At 37.9% G+C, this 15,559-nt stretch overlaps 1 protein-coding gene and 1 long non-coding RNA gene across 2 annotated transcripts; one reads left to right on the top strand and one right to left on the bottom strand.

Moving 5' to 3' along the window:
• The first annotated feature begins 451 nt into the window (after window positions 1–451).
• LOC140940119 (uncharacterized) lies at window positions 452–4,319 on the top strand. The gene is made up of 2 exons (XR_012166301.1): window positions 452–554; window positions 4,033–4,319. It is a non-coding gene; the product is annotated as an uncharacterized lncRNA (long non-coding RNA).
• Window positions 4,320–12,934: 8,615 nt separating this feature from the next.
• On the bottom strand, window positions 12,935–13,795 carry LOC140941826 (beta-4C adrenergic receptor-like). The gene has a single exon (XM_073390834.1). It carries the CDS (start codon window positions 13,793–13,795, stop codon window positions 12,935–12,937), a length of 861 nt encoding a protein of 286 aa, XP_073246935.1.
• Window positions 13,796–15,559: the final 1,764 nt, after the last annotated feature.

The following is a 15,559-nucleotide window of genomic DNA, read 5'->3' as shown; positions in this document are numbered from 1 at the left end:
GTTATGTCTCTTCAATCTGTCCTACTATAGATTGAATTTTGAGAATTTGAGTATCGTTCTGGGAGTTGTACGTGGTTATCGAGTAATTTTAATAACTGAGACATGACGTGAGTAGCTAATTGATTTTCAAGACCCGCTGCCTCTCAAGAGGGAACTGTATACACTGTATCCTTACAAAGGATAATTGTGATGTTCGATCTCGGGAACCAAGGCAGTGTAGTTGACTGGGTTTACATCAAAGCTGTTAATTATATAAACCTTTAGATAGTGAAAAACATTTTCCTTATTGGCTCTGTCCGATAAAAAAACTTCAGCAACTGGAGGGAATCGTATATCTCTAGATATTTATCAGCAAAATCTAATTAACTTGTTGTACAAACGAACTACGTTATTAACAAAGGGGGTTCAATATAGTTTTTCCATAATATTAATAATTTATTTAATTTGAAATGAAATGTTAATGACGCAGTCAATAAAAAGGCAAAAAGTTTAACGTTTATAACAGAGACGATGCTGAAGCTGCTTGTCAAGTTATTGGGAGACCTAAATTTCAGGTACTGTTAAATATCAAATTCCTTTTGCGATTTACCAAACACAGATCATTACCAGAAAGCTCTAGCAGCCCCAATCTTTTTGCTACATACGAGGCAACCTTCCCTTTTCTCAAAGAAATAGCCAGTGTATTTAGAATTATCACCCTCGTTGTTTAGATACCCCGTTCTCAAATGCCAGATCTATCACTTACATCTCGAATATATACACCCACCGCCACATGGTTATGGATTCTTGTATTAAAGCCTTGAGTTTAATTTCCTTTTTAACCGTACCAACGTTCCTACTTTATTGAAGCAAGAGCCTTTTTCCCGGAGGCAAATCCCACTTTAATGTTGATGATAAAATTTCTGTCCCTCTCGCTTTTCTATCCACCGCTTGTAACAGTTTTTCTATTTCGAAAACCTTGGTTAGCCGCCAGTTTAGCTCAATCGGCGACGGTTGAGGGGTTGAGTTTAGAGGAAATTTAAGGGCTTTCTTTCTCGAGGGACGAAGCAAACTCCGTAAAGCGGACTTTGACTGTAAATTATGAAGGACATTTAATAACCCACAGACTGTTCGTAAAAATTAGGGGACGTTCTAATTCCCAGTGTGATGATCTATCTTAATTTGAAACTCACATGGCATCAAAGGCTTATTCCTTCTTCATTAATTGTCTGGGAGAAGTTCCCAAACCAGTGTTGAAAACTTTCCCTCTCCCTGAAAAAGTTCTGAGGGGAGTGGCTAATAGGATATGTGCAATTTAAAATTTACAAAGAACTTAATATACAATTTCTTCCTTGTGAAAGAAAAACTACGTGTGCATGCTGCTTCTACAATTTAATAATTAATACTGCCCACACTTCCCCTTTTCCTCTTTTTAAACGATTATACGTTTTCAAGAGAGTTACGAATTTCAGTACATGCACAAGATTTTTGTAAATTTTCAGGCTTTGGTAAGTAAAAATAGCTTTCCTAAGGTTGTAGTATTGATCTTGATTACCACAAACTTCAAAAAATAGACCTCGATCAGTTCTGTTTTTTCTGCTCAGATCACAAAGAGGCACGCCAACTGTTGCATGATTAGGCAAAATTGAGCGCTTGCCTGATTCGCCTTGAGGGCATATATCTGCTTTAAAAAAATAATAATAATAATAATTCTCACAGGGGAACAGAGCAGCTGTGGACTTTTCTCTTAATGGAAGCACAATCAATTAGTAATAGTTTATTACAAATTCCGTGTGTTGAGAGCATATTTTTTATAGATTTCCAATATTTTTGTCGTTTGTGTTTTCCTATGATAAGATGAAATTAGCACAATATTAGAATGAAATGAACGAATAACTTCAAACTGATGACCACGGAGTCAAATTGATTTTTAACGAAGTTAACAATGTGGCATACATAGTTCAGGCCGTATACTGAGGGAGAGCGATTTCACTTAACGCAGTGAAACGGATACTAACAACTAATGCCAAGTTAAGACATGAGTAATCAAAAGAAGACAATGGAATTGGTGCATGATAGTGCGTAGTATTTTTACCACTACCCATTTCACGGGTAAAAAAGTAAAATCACTCAAAAGTGCTGGCTAGTCAACTCGTTAAAGAACCATGTTTTACAGGTAATAAGATTGCATTAAAATTAGACATGTTTTTGTTCTAATAAACTAAAACTGTCTGATAAAACTGGTTGGCTACTATTTGCTTTTAACTCAGGCCTAAATAAAGTTTGTTTTAAAGTAATCTTTTAAAACATTCATTTAATATTCTAATTCGGGTGGTGAGGACTGATTCCTAAACTGTACAACACAATTTGCGGTTGATCTCGACTTCAAATCATGTAACTACTTGGCAATGGTTTGCATGTTTTTTTCAAATGTTTCTAAAAACTTTTTTACAAACTCCATACCTTTATATTTTAAAACTAGGCAATTTCAAACTGGACCTGATTATATCTGGCAAATATGGTATTAATTATAATGTAAATGGTCGAATTTTAATTCAAGCTGATAATGTTTTCAAAACTGATTTGAAATGTTGTCGAATCAGCTTTTGTATTTGTATTGTATTTGTATTTATTTATTTGCCACACGATTACAATAATTACAAAAAAATGCCAAAAAAAATGTAGGAAAAAATGGCGAGGAGGCCTAAAGGAAACTATAGAGCTTATGTTAATTAGGCCTCCTCAATTACAATTTTTCGAAGATGGCATAAAAATTACGGCGACGGATACAAAATAATATCAGGTGGAAAATTAAACTAATCAATATTACGGAAGTTTACAAATAATGTTGAATATTAAAAGGCTTTTTCGCAAGATTTCTGTTGGAGTATACTAATAATTATTACAAATAAATGCCTTAAGTACTCTTTTAAAGGAAAAAGGTGAGGAAGCGTTGATGATGTTGGTGTTTAGGGTGTTGTAAAATTTAGGTCCTTGATAAAAAACGGAAAATTGTTTGGTTCGAGAACGACAGAAAGGCAGACGAAATTTACACGAGTTTCTTGTATTATACGAATGAATTTGACTTTGTAAGGTAAATTTACAATGAAATTTTAAAGGTAGAGTATGGTTTTGATAGGAGTACATGAATAAGCCTAGTTGTATTAAGTATATCTCATGAAATTTTAAGATACCAAGATTTTGAAAGATTGGATCAGTATGTGCATCGAAAGTGGTTTTAGCTATAGTTCTGATCACTCGTTTCTGTAAAATCTCAAGACGAATAAGGTTAGTTCTGTAAGTAGAGGCCCAAACTAAGTTGCAGTAAAAAAAGTATGGATAGACTAGTGTTCGTGAGGTTTTCGTAGATAAATAGAAACTGGATTTACGAATAATTCCTGTGCATTTAGAAACTTTATTAGCGACATGTGAGATTTCAGATTTCCAATTTAAGTTTTCATCCATGATTACTCCCAAGAAAACTGTTTCTTTTACTTGATCAATTTTTTGGCTATTAATTAAAAGTTGAATAGTTTGATTTGTACGCTTTTGGAATGGTTTAAATACAATGAATTTGGTTTTTTTCAAGTTTAATGAAAGCCTGTTAGCTCTAAACCATAATGACAACTTATTTAGCTCAGCGTTCAGTATATTAGTCAGGCAGTCTTTATCCTTGTGAGACACAAAAACGTTTGTATCATCGGCAAATAATATCAGTTGTAATATGGTTGACGTGTTGATTATATTGTTGATGTAGAGCAGAAAAAACAATTCTGTGTTCTTGCGCATGCACACAAGCTCAGCATAAAATTAAGATTGGCCTTCCTTTTATACTATGGTTTAAAGTTAATAGTTCCAAGAAAACGATCAGTGTGGGAGCTCCGCTCTCGGGCTTGGTTAAACTCCAACAAGTAAACTTCGCGTTCTGTCCACTGATACATAAAATAAGCGCACCTTGTTATAGAAACAAAACTTTTCGTCTACTTTTAATTCTCCCATCTAGCTGTTCTATTTATTTAACAGTTAGCCTTTCTGTTTGTTGTTATCTTTCAGATCGACGATGGGAAAGGCAGTTTTTGCTTTAATGACTTTGACACTGCTTGCAATAATGTTTACCATGTGTGAAAGCATGGCCAATGGGTTTCTATGGAGCGGTCGAAATGATCCACGTCATAACTGGAAAAGAAATTACTATTTCAGCAACAGGAAGGCCGACAGAAAGGGGGCCTTTGACGACAACTATGATACCACCAATGACAACCTCAGACTACGGCGTGTACAAGAAATAGCGCGAAGATGGAAATTAAACGAAGTGTGAATTAAAGATATGATGAATGACATGCAAAGCTGATTTATCAAAGGGAAGAAAATGAACGATGTAACGCGCACCGCACACCTTGCCCCCCACGGCAAGTCGACTGAAAATTTTGGGAACGCCGTGACATTCTTTCTAGTAAATACTATTATGGCCCATTATCGGGGACAAAATTTAGACATTGTCCTCGAATAGGGGAACTGGAGAACAAAACAATACACATCCCTCCTCATCCCTTCTATTCAAAGTTGGGCTGTTTCACGGTTGGGTGCTTGTTGTTTTCTACAGGTAGCTTGAACAGCGGCACAACATTGGATGGAGGGGTTGGGGAATGAAAAGCTTTATTTTTCCCTTTTTAAGTTGGCAAATGTCAATTACAATTAAAAGGTGGCAAAATGTCAATTCTTCAGTTGTCATGAAGTGTTTTTATTTTCAGAAGCTGCTTGTTGAATTTCTTGAGACGCATTTTTGCCAAAGTTTGCGAAAATCGTCTCCGAAGGGCTGTCCAAAAGATGCTCCAAATTGCTAAAAAAGGATATCCAGAATTACTCAGGAAGTTGCTCAAAAATTCTCAAAAATTCTAAAGGTTGCTCAGAAACTGCTTCAAAAATTAATGTCAATGTTTCTGTTTACATTAGCTGAATTTAAACTGCAGACGAATTATCCGTCTGAGGTCAATCAATCTTCTAGATATAAATTCGGTGTTTAGACTAATTTTGGCCCCAAATTCGTCTACACTTGATTCGTCTGTCATTGAAGACGTGATGACAGACGAGACGGATTTGGGGCCAAAATTCGTCTGAACACTAGATCTATATCTAGACGATCTATCCGTCTCAGACAGATAACTTGACTTAGATGGGTACCTCGTCTCTAGTATAAATTCTGCCAAATTTACTACAAATTTGCTAATTACTTAACCATACATGAGGTTTTATTTAAAAAATAACTTGCTTGTTACAGTTCTTGTTTCCTTCCAACATTCCTCAAACAAACAATCAATCTTACGACTGAATAATGCTTGTAAAAAATAAGTTGTTTATCTGAAAACGTGCTCCGCTCTGTGACTCACATCATTGAAAATAGGATCATTAGTAGCCTGCGAATACTTCCGCTTTTTAACGTTTTTTAACGCCAGCGAAACGTCCCTAGCGGGTGTAAGTTATTACAGGTGGATCAAGAGACTATAAAGGGGACAGAGAGGGCATCCCCCATATACACCCTATTCCATAGGTAATTCGTCTCGAGTTATTTTTAACACCACAGATCTCAAGGGGGATTAGACAACAGCCAATCACATAGCGCGAATGTGTTCCGCGTGGATGACCCACGCTGAGAGCCACGCGTCCTTCACGAAATGACGCAGAACAAAATGGGGGAAGACACGGAGAGCCATTTTGCTATTCCTTTTGTCGACGAAAACGACTGCAGCGAGATTTCTGCGAAAGCTGTGTCAGCGAAACCGAAATTAAAAAAGAATCGCCCTTCCTCTCTTGTATAGAGCAGGGAAATCCTTAACACACTGCATATTCTCTCAGGATCATTTATAATTTACAGTTTGAAGAGAGCAATTTCTGGTTGATGTTTATTTTTTTCAGTCTTTATAGCGATTATTCCTACCCACTTACTTTGTCAATTGTAGGCGAATCCTCCTAAAGCTGAATTTCAAGGGACGATATTCAAGCTCAGAAAGAGAAATAAAATTTCGTCGTTGCTTATTTGCGTCCTCCATAAAACGCGAAATTAGGCATTTTCACGTCGTAGTCGTGCAAAAACGGGAAAAAAATGAACAAAAAAGTGTGTTGCACGTGCGAAGTTGTTGTTTTGCTAATTAAACCTATTGTTTTTTTGACGTTCTAGTTGTCGTCCGCGTCGTTGGATCTTAAACTCCCTAAATTGTATAAACGACCGGTTTCAATAAACCTGCGAAATTTCTCATTTTATTCAAGCACTGAGGTTACGACAACTTCGAGTTAAACTGATTTCACGGAATGTCAAAGAGTCCAGCGATTCCTTTTTCCCAGGTGAGCGCCGACTCATTTCGCTTCAATATTCAGGAATGCTCTCGATCTTTTTACGCTTTCATTGCCTCTCGCCCGACATGTTTTGCACGGCGTTTGGTCATGCGAAACCTCCACGAAACATCCACGCCTCGCGCGAGGTAACTTTATCCCGATTCTAAAAATAACTCGAGACGAATTACCTATGGAATAGGGTGTATATGGGGGATGCCCTCTCTGTCCCCTTTATAGTCTCTTGAGGTGGATGTATTCGCAGACTAGATCAGGAGATCAGGAGATCTTCGTTAAAAAGTAAATATGAGCAAAAGTGCTGTGTCTTATATGAACTGTATGAAGTTGTTTTCCAAACGTTTCCAAACGGCCCATTTCTAAGAAGTTCCAATAACTTTTAGGGTCCAGAAAGCTGCTTTATGTGCTCTGCGTTTGCGTGCAAGATAGACGTTTTTTAAATAGTTTTTAAAGTTGTACAATGAAACTATCAGTTGACAGGTTGAGCTAGGAACAGTGCTATTATTTAACAGGTTTTGATTTTAGTATTTGCCTTTCGAGAAACGGTCCCGCAGGCCATCAGTGGAATTTAAAGTGCGTACGTTGCGAGGTTTGTTTACGCCATTGATTAGTATATATAATAGGACTACATGCTGTCCAATTTGGAAATAATTGGATTAAAAAAATTCCCAGGACAGCCAAAATTGGACCAGGCCGTAGGCCGAGTCCAATTTGGCTGTCAGAGGAATTTTTTGAATCCAATTATTTCCAAACTGGACAAGCATGTAGTCCTCTTACTTATTAATCATATAGCTAGTGAGGAAATACAGCTTCGCAAGGAAAACTATGGGAACTGTCTCTGATAAAAAACAGACTGAAATCTAAATAATATTTTTATTTTAATTCATTTTTAAATACATGCTGTAGTCCAAATAGAAATGAATTTCATTATCACAATTGAATTTAATAAATATAATAAATATAACAATACTGTAAAACTTTAAGGTCAAAAAATTTAGAATTTCATTATGTTGAAACTATCCAGTTTTCAATATCAAGAAATAAAAGTGTGTAAAGAAATAACACACACACAATAAAGATGGAAAAGATTAACAAAAGAATGCAATTAACAAAGTGCAGAAAAAATAAAATTAATTATTTTAGTCTGTACAAAACACGCACACATTAAAAAGGTGCAAAACTACAATGAATACAAGAAAGGTGTAAATTTAAAGTTTTTGTACAGTCAGCAATAGCTAGTCCTCATCTGAGTCTAAGAGTACAGAAGCTCTGATCCTTTTCCATGTACGTCGTGGCTTTGTGCTTTGGTGAGTTGGCACTGGCACATTAGATAGACCTGGAAAGCCAGGAAATGCACCATAGAAATTCACTGTACCTGTAGAGTTGTTGATGGTACTGAAACTGTTGCTGGAAGAACTGGCTTGGATCGGTAGTCTATCCTTATTGGGGCTGCTGTTAGCAGGTTGTTGTTGAATATCACTTGTTTCCTTGCATCGTATTTAAAAAGAAGTCCGCACAAAGTTATTTTAGGTGGAATCCGTGCTAAACACTGCAACATCACCGAAAGTTTCCATTTGCGAATTTTGTTTATCCTAGAACGCCTCGCTTTCATGACTAGGCACTAGTTTTTTCCCGCGTATCCGCCATTTGTGAATACGGTGTATGTTGTATCTTTAATGACCCAGTCAAGCACTTGTTCGTCAAACCTCCCGAAGCGCCTTTCGGCAATAATGATACATTTTCAGGAATATTCAGGGTCAAAGGGCAAACCCTTTGGAGCTCAAGAAGTTTGTTTTAACTTCTATTGGACCCTACGGTAGCCTTCGTAGCAGGCCCTTACCAACGCGACAGTCAAATAATTTTACGGTTGAATGGTTAGTCCGGGGTTAGCTTCAGAGCGCGATACACATTTTAAATCCATGGCTCCAAGCTTTTCTTTAGCCACAACGGACAAATGTTTCTCAATGGTCAAATTATCAGCTGAATAAATTAACCTCAACGGGCACTGGAAAATTTGACACAATAATCCAATTTAACGTCTGAACGGGCGAATAATACTTTGATTTGAATGTTGTTCCTAAGTGGCTTTAGACTGTTTAGACGCTAAGCTGGTTTGCTTCACACCTTCTTCTCCTTTCTCCCAGACTAGCGACGCGACGAATAGAGCAGCCAAACACACATAAATCTCTCGTCTTTTTCGAGATTCATTGTTAAAAACGCTCTGGATCGAGACCTTGATGAATACTTGAGTTCCACAAGCAAATAAATACATCTCGAAAATTAAAACGGAATTACTCACACCACTCACACTCACCTGCTTGATAATCTGCCTGCACTATGGAAATTTACAAGACATAATGTCATCGCATAGGAGTGAATACCCCAGATAATAAGAAAACCAATCGACTGCTCATGCTTGTGATCTTACATCCGACAAATTTTGGCTTTTTCCAGATATTGTACAGAACAGTGTGCTGGCTCGCAAAGGCTCCCCAACAAAAATAGGCCGGAATAATTATGCAGTATAGATTACTATGGTAATTTTGAAAACTGGCCATTGCACGTGTAGTTTGTGGGAAGAAGAGACGATAATTTGAAAGTCAGGTTTACACGAATCTCTACCCAAACCGCAATTTGAGAGTATTATGGTATTTTTCGAAGTGGCCTATATCTTATTTATCCTAGTGGATTTTTGTTGTGGCCAAGAAAGCGGCTGCGACGCTACCATCACCTTCTTCCGTGAGAAGGAAGGAAATTGTAAAGTACGGCAGTATAAGAGAGCACATACGAACCAAACTGTGTAACCTCGTTTGTCTAAAGACATATCACCGAGCCATAGACCCCTCTTATCTTGACAGCAAACTAAACTAAACTCAACCGCGGTGGGAGAAGAATAATGGGACATTCTAATAAAACATGTCCCACGAAGTGAGGAGAAGTATAAACAGCAAATTAGGTCAAAAAAAAGTGAGCGAAAGCTTTAAAATGATCCGAAAAAACAGCATAGGAGCTTACATAAATTTATAACTTTAATAGTTTATGTTACATGTACTTCTTATTAATAAGCTAATAATAATAATAATAATAATAATATATTTCATTTTTATAGCGCTATTAATACATTAATTCATAGCGCTTTACAATTGTAAACCTTATACTAACTATAAAATAGTTTTTACAATTTCATCCTACTATACTAAATTCTACAATTATATATAATTAAAAAATAATTACTGATTACATCTTACACACTACAAAAAAAATAGGAAACAAAAGAAAATACATAATAGTATGCAAAATAATGAAGAAAATGCCCATCTAAAGATAGGCCATTTTAAAAAGCATTGTCTTCAATCCTGATTTAAATGCTTGTATATTTGACGACATGCGCAACTGAAAAGGCAGTTCATTCCATAGCTTAGGAGCGCATACGTACGCCATAGGTAACAGTTCTAGATTTAGGAACACTAAGCAAATGTTAAGACTGAGATCTAAGAGAGATAAATCATTAAGTGCTTTGTAAGTCAGCAGTAGCTTTTTAAACCTTATACGATAGGAAACAGGGAGCCAATGAAGTCTAACTAGAACGGGAGTTATATGATCATATTTACAAAGCTACAGCTACAGTTGAACCTCCGTTAAGCAGCCACCCTCTATTGAAAGACCAGTGACCAAATAATTGTAGAAAACTAGTAATAACCAAAGGTTACGGAGTGCAGGCGACAACGATCAAAGGGCAAAACACTTTTGCTCAAATGCTGTGCTTTGCATAAGTTTCACGTGATAGATTGTCAAAACGCGCGTGATCCGATTGCGAGTGATCAAATTGCGTTCTGTGCATTCCATTCATTGTAAGTGGAAGTCCAAACGAATGCTGGCTACATACTTGCGACGCATGCGTGAAAAATGCAGTTTTGCATTCGAACCAGATTTTGCAGCGCCGTAGCAAACAAGTAAGCCGGATATTCCATGCAAGTGCCGTGATCGCCACAGGAAAAGAACCGTATGAAGTCTTATTTATCAAATGTTCAGCCTCTGTGCTGATTTCTTTGCCCTTCTAGTTGCTTTTAAAAATTGGTCAGGGCAACAAAATTCAGTTCCACGGCAAAACGCCCGAAATCTCCTTTCTTCAATCTGCAATAACTCTGCGAAGACTTGTTCAAATCTACAGAAATTCATATCGATTTGTAGCTTTGCTTTTCCCCTCTCTGATTCAAAACAACTATTTTGATCAGCGGCTCCTGTTTAAGGGTAAATACGTTGGCTTAACACCACCATTAGTCGCCCGTACGCGAGTCGGTAACATGAGTCCAGAACCTCGGTCGAATACGGTGGTAAATACCAATTACCGTAATTCTTTATGTAAACTACACAGCGCTTCCCAGTGAAAATTTTCCCAATTTCTGCCCATGGAAAGATTTTCACGAATTTCGCTCAAATTTATTTTGTGTAACATACGTGTCATCAATTTTCCGGGCAACGCCATCTGCGAACTCTTTTTGCTTCCTCGTTTCAAGGGCTTTTCCCTTTCCTCTGGAGACGAGGTTGTTTGTTGCGCCAAAAGTCGTTCCGAGTAATACGTCTGTTTCTAACACATCTCGCGTGCACATTTTTGTTGCGATAAAAATTTTCGCTGTAAATGGTCTCCTGTAACAGTTCCTTAAACTTACAACACTGTGTTGAGCTAAAAGTCTTCGTCGCGAATAGCCCGTATAACATCAACTCAAGAATGAATATGTGACCCTCCATAGGATTTTAATGCTAAAGGTGAAAGCACGCGCACGACACGCTTTCACTTTAAAACAATAGAATTTATTCTAACACGCTTTAGCACGCTTGCAATCTTGCCTCATTAGCAATTTCTTTTGTTTCAGAGGACACGCTTGAGACAATTAAGCGTGAGCAAGACGAACAAAAGAGCGTGTTAAAGTTTTTAAACAAAAGCCCCGTGCGAAAAAGCACAACACGCTTTCAGTGTGCGCAAAAGCACGCAAGGCGTGTTATCTATAAACTAAATAAATTTCCTCTACAAAAAGGAACCACAAAAAAATGATTATGAACGGCACCCTTTTTTGGTAACTATCAAGAAAGAAAAAGTTTTACCTCAGCGATCACAGCGATAGTATCTGATTGAAAAAACGTTGTCGCTTGAAAAGTATAACAGTGAACGGTGGGACTCAGCATGGCTTAAAGAAATATATTAAACTAATTTATTCAACTTTATTTCTCTGTGCATTACTGCTAATAAATATTCCGGTGGCATAGCTATAATTTCAACCGACATATCTTCAGTGCCTCACATGCGATAGCAGGCCTCTTTGCGATTCCGGTGAACAGCCGACAGCCGGAGGAATTGGTTTTACACTGATCTCGCGTTAATTCCAGGCTAGACGACCATTAAGTGGTGATTTTCAAATGGCTACGGTTACTATCAAATTCCAAAACAGTCTCAATTGGTATATTTGATTCACTTCGACCAGTTATCAGTGCTGATTAAATCCGCTGAAAACCCAAGCCATTTTTATCATCTTAGCAGTTTTAATCATCAAGGGTTTTCAGCGTGTCTTACCCAAACTGCACGCTAAGCGTGCTATAATTCGCACACTTACCGTGACATATGGCACGCTACAAAAAAAACATAAGGTCTAGCGTGTTAAATTTACCAAAACAAAGGCAAGTGTGCCCGTCTTTGTTTTTTTCAATTTAATATGCGCATATCCGTGATCTACGACACGGTAAGAGTGTCGTGCAAGCTTGTCGTGAGCGTGCTTTCACCTTTAGCATCAAATTCCTGTGGAGGGTCACATATGGTGTGCATAGAACGCAATCTCATCTTGCGCATTTATACCTTCTACATAAAGCAAAGCGTTGGAGCGAGAGCGTTTGTGACCTTTCTGAGTTTATATGTCAAATAAAACTTGTGAGATGGGGGATCTTACTAGCTTTAAACTCGCCATATCTTAGGAGATAACTTTTTATTATATTTTTATCTTATTTCTTTAATACTCATTTCTTGCTGTTATATTGTATTGTTAGTTAATCACTAGTCTTAATTTTTATAAATTGTAATTATTACACGGCATGTCTGAAAACCAGCTTGCTGAGCCATTTACCGTGTTTAAATAAAGTTGATTGATTGATATTTCTTCTCAAATTGAACAAGATTATATACAAATGTACGGAAAAGAAGGGTAAATGTAAATTGAACTAATACCTTGTCCTGATAGTTAGAGAAAAATTCTTAATGAAAAAAATAACTAGTTGAAAGACGCACATACACGTGAAAACAATTTGTATTTAAAGTATTGTTAGACAAAGCAACTACAATGGGCAACAAAATTGTCGAGACACTATCCTCAAATGGGGTTGTTCTTAGGAGAACAAAGCAAACTACGCCCCTCCCCCCACCCCCCCTCCATTTAGAGTTGAGGTATTTTTGTTCCTTACACAATGTGAGAGGTAGCACGTTTAACAGCGGCGGCACAACATTGTTGGAGGGTGTGGAGGAAACTTTGTTTGGATATTTTTTGTTTCTCCGTCTTTATACTGTTTTGGGGCAAAGGGCATAGTTTTTCTCAAGGAAAAGAATCATCTGGTTGCTGAAATCCGTTTAAAATGAAAACGTACTTCGTATAATGCTCACAGCGGACTGTCGAATGGGTTTCATCTTCCAGCAATAAATCAGAGGATTGAGGCATGCATTCAGGTAAATAAACAAGTCACTAATAAGTCTTAAAATCTGCGATGGAGGGTTTGCAGGTGATATTACCTTTACAGCCGTTATACATAGGCTTGGCAGATAGCAAACCATAAGAACAAGGTACACACCGAGTGTCATAGTTGCAGCCTTTCTTTGCCTTCTTGCGTTAAGAGCTAACTCTTCTACATTCTCTTCTCCTCGAGGTGTATTTAGGGTAATAATTTGATTTGCCTGGCGTTTTACGGCTAAATATATCTTCAAGTAAAATACCCCTGTAACCAATAAGCAAGCAATCGCAACAAATGCAATTATTGAGAAGGTTATCTTTGCGTCGCGCAGCACAGGGAACGAAATACATGCACTGAAGACCCACATTGATATCACTCCAACAGTCACGCGGTTATGAGTCACAAGCTCCTCGTATCTGAGATGAACATGAATTGCCAGGAATCTGTCAGCAGCTAGAGCTGCAACACCAAGAAACGAAGTAACACAAAGAGTGTTCATAATGACCAAGTAGGCTCTCGCCACGTTTGGTACCTGTATGTTCATGTGTAGCGTTGCATGTATAGCAATATACAGTGGTTGCACAAGTAGACCGACACCAGCATCAGACACTGCAAGACTTAGAAGCAGCGTCTTGAAGTTTCTTGGTAACACAAAGGTTCTTCGGAGCGCTAATATCGTTACAATGTTCAACACCATGATTGCAAAGAATAAGAAGCTAGAGCAGATGTATGCAGTGATGTGGACAGCCGACTTTTCATCCATATTTTATTTTTAGGAGTTGTCGAAGTAGGATCAAGCTTCTCTAACTTGAATTTTTTTCTTCAGCTGGAACTTGGCCGATGGTTTTGAGATAAGAAATACACTTGATTAAAGTTTCCTCGGCATGGTTTAGAACTTTCCTCCAAGCCAGATGATTACAGAGAGGCTAAAATGTTTCCGTTTGATAAGTTTCGTAAAGTCGTGGTTTACAGAGTTCTTTTCTGATCAACTGGAATGGATTGAATAAATGAACTGTTGAAAAACCAAAAAAGTTTTAAGTTTGTACAAGGGAACATAACAAAAACGTGCAACTTGTTCGTGCAACATTACTGCAAAACGAGTTGAAAAAGGATGTTGCGCGTTTTACCACCCTCATTCAAGCCTCTTAAAAGGGCTGTGTCACGGCAGTCCAGTTCGGTTTGTTTAATTTTGCCAATTACAGTCGACTCCCGGTAACTCGAACCCTCTATAACTCGAACCTTCCGTTAACTCGAAGTTATTTTCAATTCTCTTCAGATCATTTTCCATATAATTTTACCCTTGATAACTCGAACTCCCGATAACTCGAACCTTTTTCTATTTCCCCTGAAGGTTCGAATTATCGGGAGTCGACTGTACTCGCCCTCAATCGCTATGGAACTTAAAGTAAGCAAAGAAATTACATGTAAATGATAAAATCAGAGATCCGAGACAAACCTGAAATATATCTCCTGAGCATTATTTTTGAAGTTGCAAGCAGCAGGGATCAACTTTGAAAAACTGTTAGGCTGAACAGTTTTCAAAAACCCTAATTCAATCCGTTTCAATCTTCTTCAGTTTTTCCCATCCGTGGCATCTGTTGCTTCTGTTATGTAATTTTAACCTTCCTTTAAAGGTTTAAGCAGTTATTTTTATGTTTCTCTTAATTCAACGGGCATTTTGTAATTTCCTAATTTGGCTAAATTTCGTGACACAGCTCATTTAATTAACGGGTACCTACTTTGTTGCAAGACAGGTTTGATGTGGGTGGCAAAACGCGCAACATTGCTATGCGACTCATTTTGCAGCAATGTTGCAAGGCACGTTGCGTGTTTGTTGCCCGTTTTACTGTACCTTAAGTCAGCGCCATAAGCGCTTGAGACTGCCACGGGCTAATTTACATCTTTTTTTTCCCGATGCATGTCTGGCATGCGACAAAGAAAAACCTGACTGAGTTCATGGAAAAAATGAACGCATCAAGGGAGGTTTTAACAGGGACTTGTAGCCTAACCAATCACGGAGCAGCGGAAAATGTGTCAAAAGACAGCTAAAATGTAAACCATTATGAAAGAATTTAGTTACACTCACGAAACTTAAAGCCTCACGACAGTTGACCACAAAAAGCAACGAAAAATCTGTGCCACAGATCATAAACCCTGGGTCGTAAAAACATCCCAAACAGTTGGCGAATTCTTTATTGCCCTATCTTCCATGACTTAACCTACATGCAGAGTCTGTCTCAGCGCCAACAGGCAGTGCCTGCGGCATTGTGTTATATTATATGCGCGCGCCGGTTTTCCCTCCTACGAGGGATTTCGTTTACATTAAAGCTGTTACTGTTCTTCGTTGTGATGCTCCTGTCTCTTCAACAATGGCGCAGGTGCTATTTTGATTCAAAAGAGGAAAGACTCAAACTGAGGCCTAGAGGTGAGGAGTTGGAAGACTGGGACCAAGCAAAAACGATCGCCCATCGATTTCCGATATTAAAAAAGTGGAAGTTCACTAATCATATCCTGAACTCGGACACGT

The sequence above is a fragment of the Porites lutea genome, chromosome 6 (genome assembly GCF_958299795.1).
Source record: "Porites lutea chromosome 6, jaPorLute2.1, whole genome shotgun sequence".
Taxonomy (NCBI): Eukaryota; Metazoa; Cnidaria; class Anthozoa; order Scleractinia; family Poritidae; genus Porites; species Porites lutea.
Note: the sequence above shows the minus strand (reverse complement) of the source record. Positions and strands in the feature narration are given on the sequence as shown.

Bases quoted from the DNA above. Each gene is read 5' to 3' on its own strand.
- LOC140941826 (XM_073390834.1), bottom strand. From the start codon at position 13,795: ATGGATGAAAAGTCGGCTGTCCACATCACTGCATACATCTGCTCTAGC.